Source organism: Aphelocoma coerulescens, chromosome 4 (assembly GCF_041296385.1).
Source record: "Aphelocoma coerulescens isolate FSJ_1873_10779 chromosome 4, UR_Acoe_1.0, whole genome shotgun sequence".
Taxonomy (NCBI): domain Eukaryota; kingdom Metazoa; phylum Chordata; class Aves; order Passeriformes; family Corvidae; genus Aphelocoma; species Aphelocoma coerulescens.
In genome coordinates, this window is record NC_091017.1 from 31,799,237 (window position 1) to 31,826,137 (window position 26,901).

A 26,901-nucleotide genomic window follows, 5' to 3' on the forward strand; every position below is an offset into this window, starting at 1 on the left:
TCCATTAAGGCTTTCCATATTATCCGTGGCAAAGTTATTGTTACGTTACATAAGACATCGTATTATCTGACTGCAGGGGACTGCTTCTATGTTCCAGCAGGTGAGTACATGGGTCTGAAACCCATTTCTTGGGAGGTGCATGAGACTAAATTAGCATGCTAGGAATCAAAACCAAACAGAATGACTGAAAGAGAGAAGATTGAATAGAGAATGGGAAAGTACAGGGTGATGAAGAATGGAATGTGACACAACTGGACATGGGTTGATGATCTAGTTGTTGAATGCAGGGATCCATATACTGCTTGTTTATGTGAGTTGGCCTCAATGTTTTGGTGACACTACCAAGTTCTAAGAGTAAATTTATCTTGGTATTCTGGTTCTGTCACTAGCTGTAATGTTGAGGAGACATCACAGCTTAATGTTAGTGGTAGTTAATATAATTGTTTTGGTCACCATATGCTTGCTGCTTTTTTCCTATGTAAAATTATGAAAATCCATTTGGATCGGTTCACCATATTTTGTGCTTGTATATGGAAGGTTCAAAATATCTTGTTGAATAACTTCATATGTTATTTTGACAATTTAAAGACCTGATATTGTCCTTCTGATATAAAGGTGGCATGAATTCCATATGGGAAGCTGTCCATCAGTGGGTTAAGACACTAGTCAGGAGATTTTGTAGTAGTGTTAAAGCAGGCTGTCCATGAAGCTGTAGAGAGCTTTTGTACAGTTTCTTGTGAAGAAGCTTATCCTTAGAAAATGAGAAATTAGCCCTTTTTTTCCCGTTGACTTTTCAGCACAATGTCCTGAGTGAACAATCATTGTCCAATTAATGCTTGATGCTTTGAAACATTTTTTTGGTGTTTGTTTTAGTTCTAAAAGTTTAGTGGGTCTGTAGAGACAATTTTGTCATTTGCTTTTTGGGAAAGCAGATTATATAGAATGCTGGAAGTTTTGTATGACCGTAAGGATCTACACTTCATTCTTCCCTGCTTCCTGATGGCTGCTCTCAGTATGTCTGGATGGGCAATGCAGTGTTTGTGGCAGGTGATCCCTGTAATTCATCGTGTGGCTGTAGTGAGTGTTAGGAGGTTGCTCGTTCCTGATGCTCAGGGCCTATTAGATAATTCTATTTTGTGGTCATGTTAGTGTGCAAATCTCAAGTGAAGATATGCAGGTAAGTTTCCATTGCAGTTTTTATTGATAGTTTCTGTAGGAATAAATTAGATTCAGTCACCTTAAAGTTTTATTGTGGGTTTTGAGAGCTGAGAGCTCAAACCTGTTACATTCTTCTCAGTAAAAATCTTCTAAGCAAAGATTGAAGTAAATGACACTAGCTGTATTCTTTGTCATCTCTTTGAAATGCACTGACCTACCTGCCTGTAAGAGTGGCATCCTAGATTAGGAGCTAATATTCCTTCTGTTAAAATATATAAAATAAAAATATACTTGGCTGAAGACGAGACAGGACTTCAGTCCTAGTGGCTCCTAAGGAAAACTTACTCTGTTTTTATTTGTAGGAAATGGATACAACATACGTAATCTTCTGAATGAAGAAAGTGTTCTTCTCTTCACACAACTCAAAAACAGGTGAAGAACTTTCTGCAGAGAAGTTTGCCTAAACACTTGTCAAATTTTTATATGTTCTGAAGTTCTTTTTACATACAAAAATGTTCGAATCGGCCCACCCTAACATTACAAATTAATACAGAGCAGCTAAAATTAACGTAAGAAGAGTTGAGACAAAAACCAGAAGAATGTTGGTAGCTGGCTGTCAAAATGAAATGACATACTGAAGGGCCATGCTCCACAGCAGTTATTGTTCTAGTGCCATCCAGTGACAGAAAGCTATAAGTATGAAATGTGTGGGTATATTTGTTGTTCCAAATTGTATCAATATGCTTAATCTCCCTAAAGATGCTCAGCACTTGAAAAAACGTTGACATCTTCTGCTAACATCTGATACATAGTCTTAACAACTGCCTGGTACAACCTGCTCAGAATAATCTCTGTTTAAATGATGAACCTGCTGTTTGCATTCCAGTAATTGTTGTCTAGGAGATGGGCTGCTGAAATGCTGTTGTGCTGGGGTCCAGCCGCCTTCACATATGTTAATGACAGGCACTCCTTCCTTGTCTGGCAGCTGGATGATTAGTGCCTCCAATCTGAATAGGAAAATAGGAGCTCTTAAGTAGGAGCTTATCAGTTGTGTCTTTTTTGTGGAAGCTATGGCTTGATTAGCTCTGAACATTGTTGATAGCTTTATTTTGTGTAACAGTGATAGGTCATTGCCAAATGTATTACTTTAATATCTCCTTTTGATTTGCTTGCTGTGTTCCTGGATAATAATGAGGACCTTTGGGAAAGCTGTAATTATACTGTATACTCCAGAAGCCAAGTCTAGACAGCAGATGGTATACATAGCATTTGTCTCCCAAGCTCTTCGAGGTTTCTTCTGGCTGAAGATAAGGATAAACTACAGCTATTCTGGTATTCTGCTTTCTCTCTCTGGTCATTTCTATCCTCGAAGAGAAGGAGATAAGGAAAATTGAATTGGAACTGTGAACTTCTAAGGACTTGAGGATTGAGCACTAACCTTGTAAGCAGTTTTGGCCATGATATGTATGCTAAATCTAGAGTATACATTAAAGTAGGAAAGAGGAATTGGCTTTCAGCTAACTTCCTGTGTCTGTGAAAGGGCTTGGACACCAAGATTACCATGCCTCTGTGAAAGATCCTTTGGATTGGGGAATTTGAGATAATACTGTCATTCTCCTTAAGCAGTAGTTCCTATGGTTAGTGCATATGTAGACTGACAGTGGAAATCGCGGTAGAAGTTGTGTGCTGTCTTTTCATTCATGTCTAAGTCATGCATAACTGAGAAAATGAAACAGGAACATGCCTATTGCCATTTAGTTCTGGCTTGAAACAAACTACTGTCAGACTACACAGAAAGACTTTTTTTTTTCCAGCTCCAACTCTTGTAAGCAGTTTAAGAGTTACAAAAGAAAAAAGTCATTTAGTTACATTAGTTACATATAGTTTACAATATAAATTTAATGTTGGCAGCTTTTCTAAATTTTGAGCTTGGGTTGGTCTTTTCAAGGTCAGCAAGATTCAAATAATGTCCTTCCTGTGTTGGAGCCATACCAGCTACCAGATGGGCACACATGCTGTCTCACTGCTTGAGGGGATTCCACCCACTAAAACGTTTAGTTTTTAAGTCTTTCAACTCCTCAGGCCTACAGAGATCTGGAATTTTGCCACTTGGAAAAAGAGTACAGGGCTAGGATTAAACCAAAGACACTGCTTCTAACCCAAGCAGGTCTCCCAGCAGTCAGGCCATGGATGTGATGGTCTCTGATCCCAGCAGCAAATTGGTTCCAGTTGAAAATCAGAACAAGAAAACTTTCCAGTTGTGTTAATGGCTGGGGAGTTCTGAACAAAAATACCCTGTGAACTCTTATTTGTGTTACCTGTCTGCAGATTGGGTAGCAGAAAGATGGATACTTAAGGGGTTAGCATAGGTAACTTATGTGGATGGACTACAGAGCACGTCGTCCTAAAAGGAAAGTGTGGGTGGATGCTGTGGCAGAGCTCAGCAGGCTGCTGCTTGCCAGGGATGTGTTTTCCTTTGGTGGGCTGAGATGAGAAGTGATAACATTACCCATGTCATACCAGGCACTGATGTGTCTTCCCCCACTGCACTGTACTGCAACTTGGCAGCAAAGTTTTGAGGGGTTTTCTTTTGGGTCAAGAGCACTAAGTCCTTCAGGATGCTTTCTTAAGCAGAAGTAATGTGTGCAGACCTTTTCCTGACACAGGCTGGAAAGTGCAGATGTCCAAGTGCAGGTTTGAGGTCAGCATGGCTGTTTGTGTCTTCCTAATTCTGTGTCTGGGAGCATCAAGAGAACAGGGAGGATTTGGTAAAGTACATCACTTTTTAGGCTGGATGGTTTTGTTGCTTTCTGGCAGGTCAGTTTCTTAGGTGAAATGTCCCATGTAGTTTGCAGAGAACATTTTGTCGCTGGACTATATCTGAGTATGTTTGTGGTTTACTTTTTTTTTAAGAAGCAATATCAGGTTTGCCAAGGGATGTTCTCTGGAATATTGCTGTGGTTTAGCAACAATTCTATTATTTGTCAGTAGATGGGGCTTTAAGCACAGCTGTTGGTCCTTTGCTGGCCTCTGTGCTCATTAGGGTCTGGTTTTTGAAAGTCAAGAAGAAGAGTGTGTTACAGGTGGAGATAAATTTAGTTGAATTCTCTTGCAAGGAGATGTAAATCAGTTGCCCTTCACAGTAGGATGTAACTACTGAACGTTGCTAAGTTCGTTCAGTTACATGGATGTTGTACTTGTTGCAGCCACTTGCACAAAATTGTTCTTTAAAACATTAGTGCACAGCAGGACCTGGGTTGTTCACCATTGGTCTGGATTGCATTTCAAATTATTTTCTTCAACTTGGCACTTGTTAGAAATTTGCTGCTGTGTCATTAGCCTAAATATAGTTTGAGGAGGTGCAGGAGAATGTTCTGAGTGCCAGGACTCCTATGGCTGCTGAGTTGTGCAGTGTGTCAGTCAATAATCAGTTGTTAGTCAGAAGCAGCAGCTGATGTTTCACCTCTGCCTGGTCTTGTTTTGGCTCCTCCTTCCTACGTTTTTGTATACATCAAGCCAAATAGGATATTGCAAAGAAATAAGCCTTTTCTGGAATGTGAGAAGTTAACGTTCTTCCTGCATGTGTGTGATTCTTTTTGCCAGCATATTTTCTGCTCTGCTGAGTAATCTCACTTCCTCTGGCTACTGTTGTTTAGCCAGGTTTTTGCGGAGCCAGGCTGAAGTTGGTTAACCAGTGTTACCAGTTGTGGAGTGACGTGTGGGATCTTTGTCTTGAAAGAGACATGGCCTTTCTGTTGTCTGTGAGATACTTACTGTTCCTAGAGGATACCTACTGATATCCTGGTGGATATCCCTGTTTCAGTGTATTAATTAATTGCTTTCTGTCTATAGTAATTGAGAGAGCTGGAAACAAAAGCCAAGTCACATATTTCAGCTTCATGTTGATAGGTTCATGTGTTCCATAGTAGGTACTGTGGTGACATCCAGGGGCCTGTTTTAAGAGGCTTAACTGAGAAGTCTTGCCACAGTAAAAAGTCAAGAGTTTTGAAGGCTTTGACTCCCTTCAAAAAAATTACTGGTTAGTAGGTTCTTCTGCAAATCTATCTTTTCATAGTTTCATTTGGTTAGAAAGCTGTTCCTGTTTTACTAACAAAGCTTTTTGCGGTTTAAATTAGCAGAAGAATGATTGCAGAACAGTCAGATGTGTATGCACATCCATATTTGTACGACTCTGTAAACATAAAATAGAAGATTGTGAGCTGAGTAATTACAGAAAAAATAAACAGGACCAATAAAACAGACTGTTGAGGCACATACACAGCTTCTTCTATTTTTCAAGTGCACAACTAAATTGGTAATCTGCAGATGATTTTAAATTAACATTTGGGGAATGCAATAAACCTAAAGAGTCATTTCCTCATAACAGCTGAAAAGGCATTTCAGCATGAAGGAATATTTCTTGGATTTCTACTGATGTATAGACTCTGCATGATGTCTTTTGCAATACAGGATTTACTTTAAGTGGTGATTAATTGCAGGTGATACATCGAACTGAAGAACATGAACCATGCCTCTTTAATGGTATTGACAGCTGTTGTAACTGAATATCCTAGTTTTTTCAAGCTGGTACATTTCCTTGGCAGAATATCTTGTCACTTCACAGATGTTCACAGATATAGTCAGAAGAGATCTCAAAGGCAAACTTTGGGTTGCATAGATGAGCTTCAGTTAGGATTTGACAACCAAAGTGATTCCTGTGGTCCACTTCCAAGATGCAGTCATAGTTGATCACCAGTCAAAACAGTTGGCTGCAGATTATTAGGAAACAAATATGTTAAAAGGTTTGCCTGCAGAGCTGCTCTATGTTTTTAAACCCACTCACAAAGCTCCTGTTCTGATCTGCTTCATTTAAACTTCTGTGCCCAAGTGAAAGTGCAACACAAAAGGTTGTAAAACCACAGGTACATTGCATTCCTTCTGCAGTCCTGTTTGGAGCACAAGAGCAACAGTGATTGAAACAAGGACCTGGAAGAAGCCAAGTGTTTATTTTGTCAGTCTGACTGTTGAGTTGAGATGCAAGTCTAAAAGTGTTCACAGAAAAAAATATTAATGTCTAGAATAAGATTTTTAACTTATCTTTTCCGGTAGGTAAGGACTTTTAAATTTGAAAACTGAAGAATTCCAGTACTCCTAACAAAAATTTAGGAAGTTTATTAAGGGGTATGATAGCTGATAACACACATTATTTCATTTAGCTTATAAAATTTTTTCGCTGTGATGGTGTTTAAAGCTGCCTTTTCCTGTGTTTTCAGTAACAGTATCTGAAATGAGAATTGATCAAGATGGCAGATGCATGGTAGTGCTGTGAGAGTGTCTTCTGGAGTCAATGTGCCATAAAGAGCGAGAGGAAGGGAGTGATATGAGAGGTGTAAACATAATGAAGGGCTCTGTATTAGTGCTCAAACGTGTTGCAGACTGACTGGTCTAGGTTATGCGAAGTGTGTTCAGTGAAGCCAAGTAACTTTGAAAAGATTGGTATGGGAAAGGTTTTCTGGTGTTGGTGCCACAAGGACACAGCTGTCTCTGGTGGTAACCCGCGCTCGTGGTTTGGGATTCTAGTAGTGATCTGATAACTTGCATTTAACTGCATTATGTCATCTTATCTAAAACTACAGGGTTCAGCTAATGAGCATGATGTATAATCCACTGAAGAAGAGGCCTGAATTTAATGAATTTTACCCTTTCTTTATGTTAGCAACACTTTCATGTTGTAGTACAGCGGGGGTAATTACAAGAATTGAAAGTTAATTACAAAAAACTTTTTTTCAAACACTATCTGAACTTGAAATTTTATTGCTGACAAAGAGGGGGCTCCCCTAGGATGCAGTAGCCTATACACTGAAGAAACTGAGTACTTCTCCTGTATTTCAGTTAGTGCCAAGTGAGCTCTGAGGCTAATTAATCAAAACAAATTCACAATTAAGCTCAGAAAGGAAGACTAATTAAGTAGACAGTTAAGAAAAGTGCTGAAGAAGGGAGCAACCTTAAGGGGAAAGTATGAGACTCCCAGTACTGGCCCATGAAGGACAATTAAGTGATAATTGCAGAGGCCTTTTTGCATCCAGCACATGCTGTCTGCCTTTTATTATGGCTGATTTTCTTAGCAGTAGAAGCAGACATTTGCCTGATGAGCAACTAAGCTGTACTGTGCACTCTTAAGGTAATTCACAGGTAAGGCAGAGAGGTTGCTGCAGCTATAAATTAAAACAAAGCTTCCAGACTTGAACAGTATTTTAGATAGTGAAAAAGCCCCATTGTGTTTTAAAGACAAACTAACTTAAGTGTTTGCTTTATTTCCCTCTTCATTTTGTGGCACACTGAGTCCATGTTAGCGTTCTATTTAAGCTTTCAAACGAATTACACTGAGTGAACTATCAGAATTTAAAATAGCTTCATTCAGTTGCTCACCCCGCTGAAGTTCACAGAAATCATTACCTTGTCATGAAATGGCTTCTGTTGCTTATGTCCTTGTATTGGGTTTGTGTGGCCAGGTTTTGATAGTTGTGGGGGGTGGTTACTGGAATGGCTTTTGTGGAAAGCCAGTAGCAGCTTCCCTGTGTCTGGCAGAGCCAATGCCAGACAGCTCCAGTGCCAACCCACCACTGGCCAAGGCTGAGCCTACCAGAGCTGGTGGTAACTCTTCAATGGTAACATTTAAGAAGGAAAAAAGGTTACTGTGCTGAAGTAATTATGGACAGAGAAGAGAAGAGAAGAGAAGAGCGAGGGTATGTGAGAGAAACAGCCCTACCCACACCCAGGCCAGTGCAGAAGGAGCAGGGACGAGGTCCTCCAGGCACTGGAGCGGAGATTCCCCTGCAGCCTGTGACGGTAATGGGTGAGTGATCTCCCCCTGTCCTTATCTCAACCCAGGAGCCCTTCCTTATATTTCCTCCTCTGTCCAGCTGAGGGAGGAGAGAGAGAGAACAGCTTTGGTGGGCACCTGGCATCCAGCCAGGGTCAGCCCACCACAGTCCTGCACTCATGCTGCATGACAAACTTGTGGTGGAAAAAAAACCAGGAGGAACCTACAACACTAGTATTGTTTTTACTGAAAATATTTTAAATTTTCTTCTCAAGGACTTTTTCAGCTAGCAAAGCTAATCTCTGGTGAGATGCTGAGGCTTGTAGATGAGGTGCATGCCCCAGACTTCCTGCATCCCTCCTTGCCCATTTCCATTGAACTGTGATGCTAATCATCAAAACCTCTCTTAATTTATTTAATTTAGCATGGGCTAAAAATTTGCATAAGTGTTCACTTTTTTTTTTCCTTATCTGGAACTTGAATTATTTCAAAAATTACAGTGGCGAGGTGTCCTCAACTATTTTTAAAAATGTTGATAGTAATTTCCTTTTCTTCATGAAATTCCATGTGAACATTCTGCTGCCACTGTGATGCACTGTGTCCTTCTATGCAAGTTGGCAGTTGTCTTCTTGAAGTATCTGTCCAAGGTGCAATTTTATCTCTTTTTTTCTTCCTTCTCTTGGAACAGGCTGCAGGATGAGGCATTCACCTGCTGCTGTTTCAGCTCAGCTGCTCCATCAAGTTTCAATCTGCTCCTTCATTTTTTGTCTTTCTGCCTAAACTAATTTCCTGCCCTATTTGGATGCATTTTCCTTACCAAAGGTTTCTTTTCTGTCTTTTTGCCACTTGCAAGGATTGAATAATTTTTTAACTCAGTTCCAGGTGTTTGAATTATTTCAGAGTTGTTCTTGTGCCTGAAGGTTCCTTTGCTACCTCTCCTGCAAGTTTTGTACAGGGCCTGGCAAAGCTCCCAATTTTAACTTTCAGAGAAGTGATGCAAAGCTTTCTTTGGCCTCTGTTCTTTGAAAGACTTTTATGTAGTTTTAATCCCAAGAAGTTTTTTTTAGGATGTCACTGGCAAGGCGTTTGTTATTATCATCATCTGCCATTTTTCCTGGCTGCAGAAGCAGAACGGAGACTGCTTCAGGCCCACTTGGTTGCCCTTGAACCTCATCCATCTGTTGAGGCTGGCTCTGCAGTGCTGGAAGAATCCATCCTAGCACTGTTCCCTGTGGCCAGACCTACCCTGGGGCATCGTAGCATTGTGCTTTTTGCTCCTCTTAGAGCACTAATTCAGCCTGCTGGTGACTTCCTTTGCCTTGGCACAATTTTGACGTGCGTCTGCCATCACTTAGGCACCATGCCATACCTTGATTTTGTATTGGCAGGCTAGTCCAGGCATTCACCTGCCTCTTACATCTTCGTTCCTCTTGCCAGTGGGAGTGCTGCCTGGCACCAGTTAGTTTTGGCACAGAGGTGTAGCATGGCAGCACATGCCCACTGCTACCCATGTGGATGTGGGTCTCTCATGTGCCCTCTCACACTGTGTTGCTGCTTGACTTTCTAGTAAACGCCAGGAGAAAGTAATCTTCCTGGTCTTTAATGTTTCTGTGGTGTCTAAGGAGTCTAGACTGAAAGAGCTGTAAAGGTTGGGTGGCCCCTCAGGATCAGCTTCATACATTTCTCTTGGAGATGGAGCTGAGACTGGGCCAAGCACATCTGAGATACCCTTCCATGTGGAACAGTTCTGTCCACAAAGTTCAGATCCCATCATCTCCATATTACCATACTTAGTGCCGTGGGTAGGAGTGTGTATTTGAAAAGCACATCAGAGTGTTGGTGTACACACTTGGCATCGTCCTTCTTGTTGCTGTGGTTGCTGCAGAGGGGTCAAGAGGTATAGAAGAGATCAGGAAACAGAAGCTCATATGTGGGGAAAGAGCTTATCTAAATCCAGGGCAGCTGGCTGTTGGTGGTCCTGCTTGAGCAGCAATGTTGGATCACATTACTTCCAGAAGTCCCCTCTGACCTCAGACATCCTGTGAAGTTGCAACCTGTGCTATGGAAGTTGCTCTTCTATAAGTTTAGTTCATGCTTTTGTTGGGAAGACCCTTATTTCTGTGCCCCTCAAGCTGAGAGCAGTCTTTTCTATCACACAGCAGGCCACCAGTATTGCCACCAGAGTGTGGGGTGTGCCAGAGCCCCAGCGACTGGTGAACAGCCGCTGCCATCCCATTCTCCACAGGAAAGGACAAAATGTGCACACTCAGTTGAGTCACAAGGGTCAGCTTTAACCTCCTCTTTCTGGTCTTAGCTCTGAGAGGTCCCTCTAGGGCAGACACATACCTGGGTTTGATGAGAAGTCCACTGCGCAGTTTGCGGGAATTAGGTAACAATTTTCTCTGCATACACCCCAAAACATTTTACTGTATTTGGATAGTGGGTTGTTATTTTCACCTGCAAGTCTTAACAGCAGTCTTTATTCTGTGCATGGGCTTTAAACCAGTTGAAAATTTGGCATCTTGCGCAGTCCAGGCTGTCAAGTGTCTGCTTTTCCCATATAACTCTACATGTGGAGTAGCAGTGCTCAGCTGTCACTTGATGTGGGGAGTTGCATCAGATATTATTCTCTCAGCAAGAATTTTAGTTTTTGGTTGTTTTCCCTACTGTCAGCAGCTTTGTGTGGCCTTTGGGACTGTGGACCAGAGATTGTGAACCATTTGTGTAAACGGGAGTTAAAGTGAATTAAAATATGCCCAAGATCTTTATAAAAGTAACGTGAAACTTGCATGCAGATTAACTACTGAGGCTTCTTGGTTCTTCACAAGATATATTTCAAATTCAAAATAGCTTAAGAAAATACATGGAGAGCAAGTGTCAGTGCCACAACCAGGTGTGGCTTTGACAGCTCCAGATTTTGCACAGATGAACGCATTTGTTAGAGACCACTATTAGTTAAATTAAATTAGGCTAATGTGCTCTTTTGAGCATAATTGAAATGATACTAATGTTTTTATTGATTTGCCACTGGAGTAGGTGAATGCTCTGATGTACTTGCTGCTGTGAGTACAATCTGCAGTTGTTCCACTTTACTGTCTAGTAACTCCCCAATATTATGGCACTGATAGGCCTATTTTTAACTGTGTTAATTTGAACTAATTTCTGGTTTTTTTTATAATTCAGAACAAAAGCACGAGACATGCTGTTGGACGCCTCTTCCCCATAACTTTACCTGCAAATTGAAGATCATCAAATGCAGAGGAGTTCTAAAGAATGATGAATATTTTCATCTGACACCCCAGTTTTAGGGGCATGTTGTTTCATTGATCTTAAAGATCTTTCTTCAGTGTAAATGGTAGATACATAGTTTGTTATGAATTATCTTTTCTTTTGTATCAATAAATATTAAGTAATGGAAATCAGTTTTGATTCCTTTGATTTTACATAATTTTAGTATCAGTTTCCTAGCATTCCATGTGGTTTTGAAAATGCAGGTAATTGCATGAGTTTGACTTGTAAATAAATATTTATGAATAACTGTGTGAGTTACCTTGAGTGGCTTCAAAGATGTCACAAACTGAAATGTTTTGCTGTTACTTTGGAGTTGTTGAAATGTTCAAAGGGAGTTTGAAAGTAAATAGTTTTCAAAGGATAGAGTCATAGAATCATCAAGGTTGGAAAAGACCTTTAAGACCATCAAGTTCAGCCACTAACCCAGCCCTGCCAAGTCCATCACTAAGCCATGTCCCTAAGTGCCACGTCTTTTAAATACTTCCAAGGACAGTGATACCACTTCCCTGGGTAGCCTGTTCCAGGGCCTGACCACCCTTTCAGTGAAGAAACTTTTCCTAAGAGCCAGTATAAACCTCCCCGGCTATAACTTGAGGTCATTTGCTCTTGTCCTGTTACTTGGGGGAAGAGACCAACCCTCACCTGGCTACAGCCTCCTTTCAGGTGTTTGTAGAGAGTGAGAAGGTCACCCCTCCCTGAGCTCTTGGCCTTGTTGAACCTCAGATACCAGTGGAGATGAGATTTGAAAAACAATGTTCCTAGCTGACAGTGACTTTGGTTGCAGTTTGAATCCCTGGTGTTCCTGCCAAGCTTATACAGAAACTTCTGGCTGGAATGGTGCAGAATTCTTTTGGTTTTCAAGTAAATCATAATCAGAGCTACATTCTGCTGCAGCATGTGATCATTCAGGGCTCTTCATATTTGGTATGTGATGACTTATGCTCTCCTCCATATTTTCTATGAAATTTTCAAGGTGTTTCCATTTAGCTGGATATGGTGCTCCCTGAGAATAAATCTTGCCTAGTCATCAGAGTGAAATAAAATAAAAACACCTCCCATCCCTTCAAGGAAAATACGGTCCATTAGTTTTTCATTTGCCAGGAGCATCAGTTTTTAATGTTTTTCCCTTTCCCTTTGTCTCCTGGGAATATCAATCTGCATAGATCTATTATTAATTTCACAGCAATGAGCTCATTTTCTCAAAAATCTTTACAGTGGGTAGTAAAAGTAGGTCTCCGTAGGAATTATTTAATATCCAAATTGAACTCAGTATCCTATGTATAGTGCTGGGTGGCTGCTGGGTTTCTTTTTGGTAGTGGTCAGTTGGTTTTTTTTTCTAAAGTATCTTTGCCTCATCTGAAGTCGCTGTTTTCTATGATAAGGTGAGTGTTGTAGGGTTGTCCAGCATTTAAAACTCAGGAGTCTGGATGAGTATTAAAAATAATTCTGCAACCAAAACAATTTTTGAAGGTGAAAGGGTGAGGAAAAATCCTCTTGAATAGCAGCATGCTATGCTATGAATGATGGTGTATTGTGTAAGCATTGCAGAGAAGGGAGCAAAAGAGGTTTTCCACTCCTGGAAGGTTCTGGAAGCTCTGTTTATAACATTCATTCCCATCAGCCATGCCCCAGGAGCACTGATGAGCATTTTACCAGCAAGAGCCTTGCTGGAGGGCTTTCCAGCTGCAGTTCTCATGGTCCTTGAAGGCCTGTCTCAATTCCAGTAAGTATTTACCATTCACTGAAGCAGCAGAGACCCTGGCTCTACAGCTCAGCCTCTTGTGGCCTCTTCTGTGCACCTGGGTAAGCCCACACCCATCCATGGTGCTTGTGTCCCTGGGTTGTGCAAGTTGGGAAGGGGAGGGTGCTGCTGGTGTCTTCCAGAGAGCCCAGACCTAGTGTGGCCTGAGCACTGTTCTGGTCAGCAGCTGTGTAGGTCCCTGTAGGATCCCTCCCCGGGCAGGACCTGGATCTGGAGTCTCTTTGCTTACCCTGTCTCATGCAGAGAGGGCTCTCGTGCTCATGGTCTGGTATGAGGAATGGTTACTGCTTATCTTCCTGGCAACGTTCAGGAGATGCTTTCATCCAGAACAGTCTCACAGCTCTTGTTAATTGGCTCAAACCAATGCATTGGACAGAGACAGCAATAACCACCACATAGATCATGTGCTGTATTTTAGTAGTCAAGAAGATTGTCTTTTACCTGCCCTAACCTGGAAGAATCAGAATATTTGCCCTTCCTATGCCAGTTAGACTCAAACATAACATCATAGAAGGAGGGCAGTTCCAGTAAAACCTGCACAGTGACTTAATATTAACTTTTGGAAGCAAGGAGCTTCTTTGTCTTTTACATGGATATATTGTTTGGAGTTGGTCATGTCCCTGGAATGTCACAGTTTGGGGAGCTGTAAGAAGTGATAAACAGGTAAGGTTCACAGTTCATGGGGGCACAATAGAAGCTGAAGCTGATTTTTTTCTTGCATGTGAAAGAATTCAACTTAAATCTTTTTATCTTAGGGGACAGAAAGCAAAGTACTGGTCTTAAAAATTACCCCAGTCATCCATCTTTCTGCACTGCACAGCAGAAGGAGAGAGGATGTCCTGTGGCTCATGCCAAGCAAAGGTGCTAGTGGTTATACAGTAGCCCAGTTGTGGGCATGGCATGTGACGTGATAGGCATAAAGGTACACAGGCATAAAGGTACACCCTTGTACTGAGGACTTGGGAGCAGCCGTGGAAACTTCATGTTGTTCAGTGGTGGTAGAAGAGATTATTAAAAGTCACATTTATTACATGTTTTTGGCAGCTCAGTGTTGGTTTTACTATTTGAGTCTCTTGTGTATTTTCAGTATCTCGAGTTAAACAGTTTCTCTCCTGTAGGAAGCCACTTGGTCACGCTGGTATGTGGTCTGCTGGAGCACATCTGTGATTGCTTTCTCATAGGACTCAGCTGTTACTAAAAAAAGATTTTCATTCCTCTGCAGATAAGCAGGTTTAACTTGTCTGTTAAGGAATATTATTTTTATTTTTTCTTCTTTTCTGTTTTCAGCTGGGTGTTATCCACATGCATGCTTAACTGAAAGACTATGTATCAAACCAGTGCCGACTGTTTTGCAGCCTAAGAAATTAAGATGGAAGTGGGTGAGGTGCAGTTCTTCTGGCTGCCTCTCTTCACACTGAGTGAGGAAAGCTTTCCTGTGCCACAACAGCCTTGCTTTGGTTCAGGCACTGCCCCAGCCTGGTGAAGTTCTGCCACACACCAGTCCTGCTGTCATCGTGTCTGCTTTCTATTGCTCTGAGATCCCAGTCTGTGCAAGAGGCAGAGAGAAGCCCATTTCCAGCTCAGGCTGTGATTGTATTTAAACTTTTTTCTTTATTTTTTTCTTTCCTCATGAAGGAAGTAAATAGAACTAATCTGTGAGATTTACAAATGGGAGTTCAGCCAGCCCTGAGGATTCATGGTCTTGAAGTCCTGTGCTTGATTCTTTTACATTTATATCATTAAAATCAGGCTGCTTTAGGTCCCTCTGCTAAATGCTGCAGAAAAAAAAGGCATTTGGACCAGCACTGAGCCAAGGATACTTTAACAGAAGGTAGCCTGGTAGTTTCCCTGCTACTGGTTACATTTCCCCCTCACAGGCACACAAGGTAGTGGGTGTGAACGCTTCTGAACTCACAAAAAGTATTAAAGTGGTGGCTTTTGGATGGTGGTCTTTTCCCTTCTCTCCTTGAAGGGAATGCAAACAATTTGACCAAAACAAACAAGTCAGAAGATTGCATGTGGCTTTAAAAAATGGGGTTTTTTTTCAGATTTTTTATGTAGCTCACATCACCTTGCTCTGAATGAATGAGTGCTGTGTTGCTTTGGCATGGGGTTTGTTTGCACTTTTTTTGGCAGTTCAGTCTCTGAAGAAACTTCTACTGGCAACTCCCTGTGCCCTTAGCAAGCACAGAAACTGCTAAAATGAATGCAGGAGCAAGCGGATGCAAAACCCAGTCAAAATACACTGAAAGTAAGTTTTGAAGAAGTTTTTTTCTCTCATGTTTGAGAATGCCTGCTGCTCTTTTCATTTTTCCTGTGTGCCACAGCTCCCGAGGGCCAAGCGTCTGCAGAGGATCGAAGACACATCCTGGGAGCTGGCAGCAGGACCGTGCCTCTGCTGAAGGCCAGCCAAGCAGCCTGCTCCATGTGGAGGATGGAGGTTCCATCTGCCTTCCACCATCTCCACACTGCTGTGACAGATGCTGTTTCCCAGGGAACAAACCTTGCCATGTTGCCCTGGGCTCCAGAAGGCAGGCGTTGGAGGAGGGAGGAAACCAAGCCGAGCTTACGGAGTTGTTGGAGAGGTGCACAGAGATTATACTCAGCTGGAGGAGGCTGGCACCCAGCACCCTGCCCTGCTCATTGCTGGTGTGCGCAGTTCTGCTGGGGGCACTCTTTGCTTTTTCGGCTGGCCCTGATTTTGAGGGTTCTGCTCTGCCCAAGAAGATGTCTTGCTCCTGTCTGTTATCTGATATCTCTGCACTGAGCCTACTGCCCTCCACTGACTCACCTTCTGAAAGGTTTGTTCCTGTGATCCTGCACAGAGCTTTTTTCGATTATCGTTTGTATTTTTAATTAGTTGAAGAGAGGTGTTGTCTTGTTTTTATCCATGGGTTTGGAGTCATTAAATTTATACCTAGGCAAGACTGCTGTTGCAGTCACTGTCAGTTCCATTTCATTTCAAGAGCCTGTGTTTACAGAAGACAGCAACTGAAATCCCTGGTTTAGAGTGTTCTTTACAGCCAAACTGCTGTGGTGTGAATGGTGCAAGGCTGAACTTCCAGTGCAACACATACAGTGGTATGGAGTTTCTAACCCAAATGTAACAAACTTAATGTCTCTACAGGTGAAATTTTCTTTCTTTTATGGCAGGCAACTTAGAGGCTGACTAGAATGGGAACATGTGTAGGAAAAAAATAATATTTAACTCAATCTCTTCCCTGATGATAGCAAAACCAGGACTCTGTATGTACCTGATGCAGAATAGTCATCCTTTTTCATTGCATGCCTTTCATTCCTTCCCCAGGTATGTATTCAAGCTCTGTGCAGGCAGTGGCATATTTCTCTGTGCTCTGTAAATGAAGTTTTGTGATCATAAGACATAGCTTCTGTTTTCCACTAGAGGCCAATGAAGCGCAGGTTAAGGCTGTTGCAAGGCTTTCAGGGAAAACCCCATCTTTTTTTCCCTTCCAGACCTGTTGCTGAACTGTTGTATTTCCATCTTGATGATTATTTCTTCTTTTTGAAGTGGTTCTCCCTCTAATGAAGTGGAATTCAATTGCTGTCTTCCTCCCACCATTTTGTTCCCAAAACCTGCAAGAAGTTAAAGAATTGTCCTCTTGATTTGCTGATACGTGTTCCTTCCACATCTGCAATCCCTAGCTGTTAACTATTGCAGCAGCCTCCATGGAATAAAGGGCACATGGAAAAGGCGATGGAAGCAGTGAGTAGTGCCAGTGCTTGGGATTTTTAGAGTTTCAGGAAACAGTACGACTTTAGCTACTACATTTTACTGGAGAGCTTCCTAAATTTTATGCTTACCAGTGACCAAGCCAATGACATCCCCTTCCAGCTGAGGGATAGGGTCCTGTCCCTACTCTGACATCATTCTGCCCGAGAGCCTTTGCCTCCTGACTCCTCAGGTCATATCTCAGTCCTGAGTAATAACACTGCTCTTTTAAAAAGTTTTTAGGAGGTTCAGAACAGCAAAAGTCCTGAAATATAAGGCTGGTGGTGCCAGGTCTGTGTCACAGACAGGGGAAGCCATCTGGGATAATGTTTCTTAGCCAGGGAACTACCTCGAGTTTTCTGTCTCAAGTCAGTGAAGAATAATGCTGACTAATGTGTTGGTTAAAGCCAGAAATGTTTACAGTAGGACAAAGGCACTGCTTGGGGCATTAGCTTGGAAGATTGTTTAGGATTTTGTTGCTGCCTGGCAGGGGTCTCATGTGGGTGGCACATATGTATGAGCCCCTCTGGATGCCACACTACTGGGCCTGGTTAGAGCACTGTGCTTTGGCTGATCCTAAACCTGAGATTTTTCTGAGGGTTGTAGGTAACCTGACTTTAGAGGGGACTGGGCTTCTCCTTTGGAAGGATATGCTGCTATGGTAGGAAGCAAAACTAAGGTAGGATTGCAGCTCAGAGGCTTGCCTGAGCCAGCTCTAATCATGTGGTGACATAGCTTAATGCAGCCCTTTGAGCTAGGGCACACCCATGGTCCCCCCAAGATTTATCAGCATCTGTGAGCCCCTGACCCAACCTGTGAGCCACAAGGGCTCTGCTGCAGCATTTCTGTGGTTAGAGAGGGAAGGTCAAGCCCAGGCAAATGCTGCGTGGGGCAGGCTGTAACCCATGAGGTGTCTCCTCAGCTTCATTCATCTCCCGCCTGTGAAGGATTTCCTAATGTGGCAGGATGGGCTGCTTTGAAGTTTATATCACAGAATATGGTACCAGGCTCTTCCAGAATAAATGGTGTTTGCAGTATTGCACTGTTTGCTAGGCAGGGCCTCTGGAAACTGCCTCCGAGTTGCCAGTGGCTCCGGCGAATATCGAACACCTTACTGTCAACTGCAGAAAGCTGATTTATTACTATTATTTACTCCTCATTAGCACTGATGTAATGCAGCAGGGAATCGAGAGCAGCAGCAGCTTCCTGGCCGTTATCTGATGCTGCTGATGGCCATGTGTGTGCCGTGCTATGGTGTTATGTTTGTGCAGGACCTGAGATCAGGGGGATGTAGCAGCTGGCAAAAATGGGGAAAAAAGGAAGAAAAGGGAATCTATCTTAGCTTTATTTATGCCCTGGTGCAAGGAGTGTCAGAAACACTCATGCAGTATATCACATAAAATGAAAAGCAAGTAGGAAGTGAGACTGACACATCAGCTTTCAGTCTAAAAGAGTCTACAGCTATTTTTGCAAAATGAACAGATTTGTGTATTACCGGTCACACACTGTTTAATTTCCTTTGTTTGCCTGCTGTGCATCTTCTCTTTCTCTCATAGGTGGATATCAAATAAAGTGTCACTGGGAATCAATGTTAAAGCTCAATACCTGTTTCAGAATAGAATTACAGAATCATGAAGTTTGGAAAAGACATCTAAGATCATTGATGATCATAGACCCAGCAAACAGTGCACCTGTCCAAGCCGTGACCAGCCAGTCTCTCCAAAAGCAGTGTCCAAGGCTTTACTGAAGTCCAGGTAGACAACATCCACAGCTTTTCCCTCATCCACTAGTCACGTCACCTGGTCAGGAAAGATCAGGTTGGTCAAGCAGGACCTGGCTCTCATAAGCCTGTGCTGGCTGGGCCAGATCCCCTGGTTGTCCTGTCTGTGCTGCATGATGGCACTCGAGACAATGTCCGCAAACTTCCCCATCACTGAGGTCAGGCTGACAGGCCTATAGTTCCCTGAATCCTCTTCCTTGCCCTTCTTGTAGCTGGGTGTCTCATTTGCTCACCTCCTGCCAGCTGGGGCCTCCCCGATGAACCAGGATGGCACGTAAGTGATGGGAAGTGGCTTGGTCAGCCACTTTCTGTTCAGATGTACCTGAAAGATTAGGATCTTATGATACAAGGTGCTGTGCAAACAAAACCCCCCAGAATCTATCTTCTACAGTGTTTATGTTGTAATTGACAAGGGGAAAAAATTATAAGCGCAATATTTTCTGGTGTTTGTACATTCCTTGGAACAGTGAGGCCACCCTTATAAACCATGTTAATATTAATAATTTTCCATTTTCTGAAGAATGGTGTTACAAGGTGACTGCCTTGCTGTAACTCAAGCACTGTAAAGCAGGTGTGTAGATAAAAATGTGAGCCCCCAGTTTCTTGGTGGTGTTTCAAGACAAGCACATCTCTCTGCTGAGGTTGGCGACATCAGAAATGTTCAAATGAGGAAAGGGGCTTGGGGCATTTTCCTAGCTTTAACTCCAAGGTGCTATTTCCCTTGGCAAGTGACAGTACCTTCCTGCCCAGCTGTTTCACCCTTATGTGAAAAGGGGAATTTGGAAACTTGCACTTTAGCAGCAGTGGAGGAAGAACCTTGGGTAAGTACAAGTCCGACAGATGCTGAGCAGAGGCCGTGGCTCTTGCATCATCTGTGTGTGCACAAATGGGGGATACTTTTAATGCTTCTTAATGTGTTAAATTAGAGGAATGTTCAGTCCCATTTTCTTGGTGCAGGTATTAATTCTAGAGGCTGATTACATCCAGGGAATAAGTTCCTGCTCCTTACAGCACAGGCTGACTTTGGGTGGAGCGGGCAGCCTCTGGCCATGCACAGGCTATGGCACATGGAGGTGGAAGTTTTGTGTTTGGCCAAGGCAGAGACGCTGGCATTGATCCTCAGCTGCCATTCAGCTCAAGCCAACAACTGCATCAGGATGCACTTCAAGCTGCTCTGACTGGGAAAAGTACAATTAGATCAGTGCATGTAGTATTTTATACTAAGCCTTTTATGCCATCCCCAATATCACAAGTCAGCACGATGCTGCGAATGAGCAGGAATGTTTGATCTGGGCATGTAATTTTGTTAACTGTTTTTCCTTATATTAATTTACATTTGGGTGATCCTGTGAGAAACTATAGCAGAATTTAATAACACTAATATTAAAAAACCAATATCAGGTCTGCATATTTCAATCTGATTAGTAGTTTTCCTCTTGATTAAATGATGCATTTTTAATGCAAGCCCTTCATCTGTCTGCAATAACATGGCACTGTAACCCTCTGTGTAAAGCGAGCACAATTCAGTGTCCTCTTTGCTCCTGCTGGTCCTGGATGCAAATTTCCTTGTTTCTCAGTAATCTTTTCTCTGTATCCATCAGAGCACTTGCCATTGCTTGCCTAGAATAAAAGGTCATTGTAAATCCTGATTACTCTTGAAAGTTGCTCACACATTTATTTCCTAGACTTGATATATTTCATCCTCTTGCACATCAGAAATAGATTTAATCAAAAATGAGAATTTGTCTGGGAGAAACAGTTCATGATTCTTTCTCTTGGTGTGTTTCTTTTTTTTCTCTCCCCATATAAAATGGTTTTGATAAATACACAAGACCCCCTGAATTTAAACTGTTTTTCATTTGAGTTTGAAGACCTGAAGTAGAATAGTCATTCTTTTTTAAAAATTTTTGTTTTTCTTTTTTTTTGCAGGGGATACAGACAAGAATTCACTCTTCACCTCACTGTAACATTTCAGTGATTCTCCAAAGCCAACCTCACCAAAGTGTGGTTAAAATGATAACGAGAGAGCTCAGGATCTCATCACAGTCAATAGCAAAAGGAGTGTTGAGTTCAGTGACACCACAACACCGTGCTGCTGGGGTTATTTGGTAAGTACATCTCGTTCCTGATGCCCTCAAGGTTTATTTGATGTATATTTTTTTGTGTATTTTCTTTGTGTGAGGTTGACTGCAAGTTTTGCCTTTTCCATGTAAAGAAACAAAGATGGCACTTTCACCCAGTTCACCTCTTTGTGGCTATCTTATCAAAACATTATATTGATCTGGAGAGCTATGAAAAAGGGACAGCTGAGGTCTCAGCTGGGGTCTGGTCTCTGCTCTTCCACTTGGCCTTATCATGCCTGACACTGGCCTGGTACCATCCCTGGCTGTGTTCATCACAGGAGGATCATGCATCCCTGCCCAGCATCCCTACTAGCACATGCACACAGCTGTGCCTTACTTCAGGGTTCAGGGTTTGGTCAGGTCTGGTTTAATGGGGCCTGTCAGTGTTTCAGGGGAGGCTGGTTCAGGGGAGGCTGGTGCAGGGGAGGCTGCAGAATCCAGCTCTTCATTACCATCCATGAAAGACTGTTACAACAGCTGCAACCCAAATAACTCCTGTGTTATTTGTAAGAAGAAAATTAAAGCAGATTGATTTGCTAAACTCCAGTTTGGACAGGCATAGTCTGAATAGATTCAGAAGAGGAAGAAAAAAGGGTTCAAAATGTTTTGACAGGCAAAGGTCAAACGTTAAGTTTTGAAGCCCTAAATCCTCCATGGATCCATATTTTCTATGATTTAAGAGAAAAAGATAATGCATCAAAGCATATTTTGAACATTTTTCATGAGGAAATAAGTGGAAGATGCAAGAAATAATTTTCTGCCCTGATTCTGAGCACATGCAATTATTTCTATTGCTTTTTCTTTAAGCAGGACTGATTTTTCTGGTATATTTCAGATAACTCCTCAAAGGAGGTTGTTTACACCACTGATGCTATCCTAAGGCAAACTGAAGTGATGGTGAAGGTGGACTAACTTTGCTGCCTTAGTGCCTCTCCCCTTTTGGGGAGTCCATACTGGGCCTGCTTTCCTGTAGGCCACCCTTGCCTGGAGTCTAGAAAATCCACGCAGGCAGGCTATCTGAATAATTAGCTGATGCTAATTACTTGTTTTGGTCAGAGTTGTGCTTCATCCTCGACTAAGAGTGATCTCTGCTTTTGTCCTGTGACAGAACAGCTACCAGGATGGGTGGAAGTGGGCTTTCTCCCCCTTAAAACCTGTCCAATTCCACCTTGCACAGGCTTGAATGGCCACAGTGCACCCAGGTGGTGGAGGCTCAGATGAGCAAGGCCAGATCTACAGGAAGCCAGCAGCTTTTGTCAGATCCTGCCACTCGCTGTGAGCGTCTCTGTGCTGCCTTTAAGGCTTAAGTGTCTGTGTGAGGATGACAAACACTTCTGAAAAGTCAGCTGCAAGGTGAGCATGGCTCCCTTTTGCAGTGTGCCTGTTAAGGGATGCCATTTACACAAGTCGCAGATACACAGGAATATCCATAAGACTCAACACATTTTCATGTGCATCCTTATGGTCTTAGAATCTGATTTCTACCCCTGTTGAAAGAAAAATGTCCTTATGGTTGCATACTGTGTTACTGCTCTACCTGTTTTTTCTCTTAATAAGCATCTTTTGGGGAATAGCAGTAATGACAAAAAAAAATAACATTTTTGAACCAGGTGCACCCAATTTGTCCGAATGTGGCACTCTGGATTTCCCTGGGGTCAGAGTGAGGTGAACTCAGACCCATTCATGTAACCTAATCGTTTGTGATGACATTCAGAAAGTCTGAAAGCTTATTGATTTGTTTTATAATCATATTGTACATCTTTAAGAGCCAAACAAGTTCCCAGTTTAAATGAGTGGCTTGATTTTTTTTTTTCTCCTCTAGTTTGTTTTAGCAAAGGGTGATAGCAGTTATTTATTGCCATTAAGACACAGTTTTAATGCAATTCACATTTGGGCTTTCAAGTCGTCTACCCTGATAGAGGCAAATGTCAAAGCAAAAGGGGATGATGCCTGAGAGCCAACCTGACCTGCTTTTTTCTTAATTTTTAAACTATCTTAAAATTTTTTCCTTTAATTCTGCTACCTGCTAGGAGGCAACAGTCCTGCTTGCTACTGCCCTCATCTAGTCTGTACTATCCTGTGTCTGCACAGGAATAAACCAGCATGATGAGCATCAGCTACCTTTTTTTTTTTAAAACCTGTAAGATAATGCTATTCTCACAAGGTAGTCTGACTATCATTTTCCAAATACCAGGCAAAGTGCTGGGCTGTGAACTCAAACCTAAAGAGAGAAAGAAAAAAAAAAAAAAAAAAGAAAAAAATGTTCCACCAGAAGATTCACAGCTGGCTTTGGTGTTATAATAATTTGATACCCTTTTCACCACAGATCCATGATTTGTTTGCTTTTCCAAGCAGGACTGTTTCCCCACCTCTTTTCCCTTATATTTTCTCAAATTCATGTTTATCAGTTACACACAGAAATAAAACTGTTTTATGGTGAATGCCCTCATTAATGTGCTTTAAACACTGTTGACTTTAAAATGATCCACTCCAAAGCTCCAAAGGCATTTTCGAGATTAAAAGTATCATTCCCCTTTTAGCACAAACAATGTGAAGGCATCAGGTAGAAGGCAGAGATAGGGGAAAACCATTTCCAAAGCTGAAAGGGATTCAGGAGATTTAGCTACAGCCTATCCGGCTTAAAATAAAGTTACAGCCCTGTCCTTTGCCGTGGCTCATGTCTCTGACAGCAAACGTCATTAAAGCCGTAGAGAGAGGCATCGCTACTTGTTCTGAATCGCTGAAACTTGACAACCAAGAAAATAATGCCAACTAATGCATCCCTCCGGGGCCCAGTCCTTTAGTGGATGGTTTTTTTCATCTCCATTTGGGCAGGGGATACTGTGAAGGGGAAGGTGTGCATCAGGAGGAGATGTCTCTGGGCACTGGATATACATCTTGTTGAAATTTAGACCTTGCCCTTGCTCTGAGGATTCAGGTAGTTTTCAAAAGGCACTAAGTGTCATTTAAGCTTTCAGATGTTTTAAATCAACTTCCCAACATCTACCAGCATGATCTCCTACCTCATTTACCTGCAATGAGCCTTAAACCTAATTGTGCACATGCATATACCCAAGCTGCCTTTGCTTTCAGGTTCAGTTTCCCTCTTACTAAAAAACCAAAAAGGCAAATTATTCATTTTGATGTCAGACTACATTAGGGGACTTCCATACTCAGCCCAGCTTTACTGCATAGAAGTCTCCCTTCTTTTTGTGTTTGCAGAGGAACTTGGCTCGTGGTCCTTTCTGCAAGCCAGAACTCTGGGTTCCCAAAAACACACCTCTGCTTCTCTACAGCTGGAAATCATGTGCCCACCAAAGCCATTCTATCACTCCCCTCCTCATCTGGAGAGGGGAGAAGAAATGTATCAAAAGCCTGAAGAGTTGAGACAGGGACAGTGAGAGATCCACTCAGCAACTACCATCACAGGCAAAACAGATGTAACTTGGAGAAAAATTTAACGTTACCAATCAAATCAGAGTAGGGTGATGAAAATAAAAACTAAATCTTGAAAAAAATGTTCCCCCATCTTCTATCTTTCCTGGGCTTAACTTTTCTCTCGAGTTCTCTACCTCCAGCAGTGCAGAGGGATGGGACTGTGGTCAGTTCATTGTGTTCTCTCTGCTACTCCTTCCTCCTCATGGGGAGGAGTCCTCCCACTCTTCCCCTGCTCCAGAATGGGGTCTCTCCTACAGGAGACAGTCTTTCATGATCTTTGGCAGTATGAGTCTTTCCCATGGGCTGGAGATTTTCACAAACTGCTCCAGCGTAGATCCCTTCCATAGGGTGCACTCTCTCAGAAACAGAGACTACTCCAGCATGGTTTCTCTTTGGGGTGGCAAGTCCTGCCAGAAAACCTGCTCCAACAGGGGCTTCTCTCTCCACAGGGCTACAGGTCCTGCCAGGAGCCTGCTCCAGCGTGAGCTTCCCATAGGGCTCCTCAAGCATCCACCTGCTTAGGCATGGAGTCCTTCATGGGATCACTGCTCACCCGTGGTCCTCCCATGGGCTTCACGGACACAGCTGCCTCACCATGGTCTGCACCATGGACTGCAGGGGAACCTCAGCTCTAGTGCATGGAGCACCTCCTCCCCCTCCTTCTGCACTGACCTGGATATCTGCAGGGCTGTTCTTCTCACATATTTTCGCTCCACTCTCTGGTTGCAGTTGCTCTTGAGGTAATTTTTACCCCTTCTTAAATCTGTCATCCCTGAGGTGCTACCATCACCACTAATGGGCTCGACCTTGGCCAGCAGTGGCTCTGTCTCAGAGCTGGCTGGGACAGACTCTATCGGACATGGGGGAAGCTTCTGGCAGCTTCTCACAGCAGCCACCCCTGTAGCACACCCTCCTACCCCCTGCCCAGCCTGACCATGCAAACCCAACACATGCAATAGTAGTGCACTTTTAAGGGTTCCCTGCACAGGTGCTTCTGATTTTACCCCTGAGCCCACGTAGGTGGGCTGTGAAATCATTCCTGGGCTGCGAATCGAAGCTGTCCATTCCTGTGGCTGCTCCCTGCTCCTGGCCCGCGGTGCCTGCCATGCATTCTCAGAGCAATAACGAAGCTGTCAGTTGCAACCAGCCTTTGCAGATTACCCATATACATTTTGTTCCTGTAAAGCCTCTATTAAGGATGCCATTCCGTGATACATATTTAAGTCAGTATCTTGGCACCATGGTTGCCTGCGTGAAAGAAGCTGAGAAGCTATTACTGTGAAATTGCCTGCAGCTCTTGAGCACAGGAGGTAGCAACTGGCTAATAGTTTCTTAGACAGCCCTGGCAGATGTGTCAGGTTGCTTCGCAACTGCGCACCTCGTGGGAGAGCAGCGCGTGCGAAGCTCCCCCCTCCGAGTGTCCCCCACTGTAATTAATCCGTAGCATCATTTCTATAGTGTCAGCAGCAACATATGGACCAAGCACTATTTTGCAGGACTAACCACAAAGGAGGAAGACTGCAATTATGTGTCTGATGATTCTCCAGGGTAGCCAGAGGTTGTTTTATGGAAGGCAAGGGAGTCTGAAAGAGGTGGGATTATGATGAGTGTGGCCATGGAAGATGAAACAGTGGATAAAATTACCTTTCACCTTGTGTAGTGCTACTGTCTTACATGACACTGCTTCCAGTCTTGCCTCCAATGAGAATTCAAAAAGGGCAGCTGAAAAATAAAGCATACATTTGGCGTTCAACTCACCAATTTGCCCCCTGCATGGTACATGTTGAGTGAGCAGATAAAGAAGGGTGCAAGGGTACATTCTTTTGATACCAACAGAACAGCCTCCTCTTCTGAAGCTTATAAAGAGCTTATAAAGAGCTCCAGGGAGTTCCCAGTCAGAGCTGGGTGCCTGGACTTTTACAGATCTAGGTTTAGGTGGAAAACTCCTTTAATTGTCTTTTAAATAATATCCTAGAAAGAGAGAAATATTTTTTAAGATAGTCTAGCCTCTCTACCCCTGTATTAAAATAATTTTGTTGGCAAAGCCCTATTTACCAATTATCTACTTAATTTATATATTTATATTAAATGTATAATCAGATTATATATAAGATGATTTATTCCAGGAGACAAAAAGATTAAACACTTTTTTGCTGGTCATATCCACATTACGACAGCAAAACTCGTGCCAGAACCCTATAGGAGAGGTCAGCGGTCCCTGTGCTCCCATCAGTAACCCCAAACCTCCCAAATTGTCAGGGAGACACTGTGATGGCTGTGCCCTGGTGCACTGGACAAGTCATGTCAGCTTCCTGCGAGGCTTCATGAAAATCCCACCAAAAAACCCCATATGAGCTTGCTTGCTTCCTTCCTCCCTCCCTTCCTCCCTCGCCTTTTCCTTTCTTCACCTCTTCTCCACTTTCTTCCTCTCCCCAAATTTGATGTTTAGCAGGAATGACTTTGTCACCACTTCAAAGCAGGGGAAAAGAGTTTATACTTAAAAAATAATATCAGCTGCTTATATTTGATTTTGTCTTACAGAGATGGTGGAAATAAAGCTGTTACGATCTCTGTGACAGTCACTACTGCTAATGTCTGTCATAAAAGCCAGTAAGGAGGCAGACGTGTTGATTTATCATGCATTGCTGCTCCCATAGATCTACTTTCTAATAAAAATCTGTGGAATTATTGCTTACACTGAGCTTCATGTGCCCAAATTTGTATAGCTAACTTCTCCTGGAAGATTTCAAAGCCTTATTTATGGGAGGCTTTTATCTATCCGTAAGAAAAGCGCTC

General features: G+C 42.7%; 1 protein-coding gene across 3 annotated transcripts in view; it reads left to right on the forward strand.

The window, feature by feature from the left end:
• The window catches only part of CENPC (centromere protein C), a 28,555-nt gene extending 17,152 nt beyond the window's left edge, over nucleotides 1–11,403 (forward strand). For 2 of the 3 annotated variants that reach the window (XM_069013413.1, XM_069013414.1), the window contains exons 17-19: nucleotides 10–100; nucleotides 1,521–1,590; nucleotides 11,165–11,403. In XM_069013413.1, coding sequence (XP_068869514.1) covers nucleotides 10–100; nucleotides 1,521–1,590; nucleotides 11,165–11,207 — 204 coding nt within the window. In that variant the 3' untranslated portion in view covers nucleotides 11,208–11,403. Of the gene's footprint in view, nucleotides 1–9; nucleotides 101–1,520; nucleotides 1,591–11,164 lie in introns of those variants that run through there. The other variant, XM_069013415.1, reaches the window with a different exon arrangement.
• Nucleotides 11,404–26,901: the final 15,498 nt, after the last annotated feature.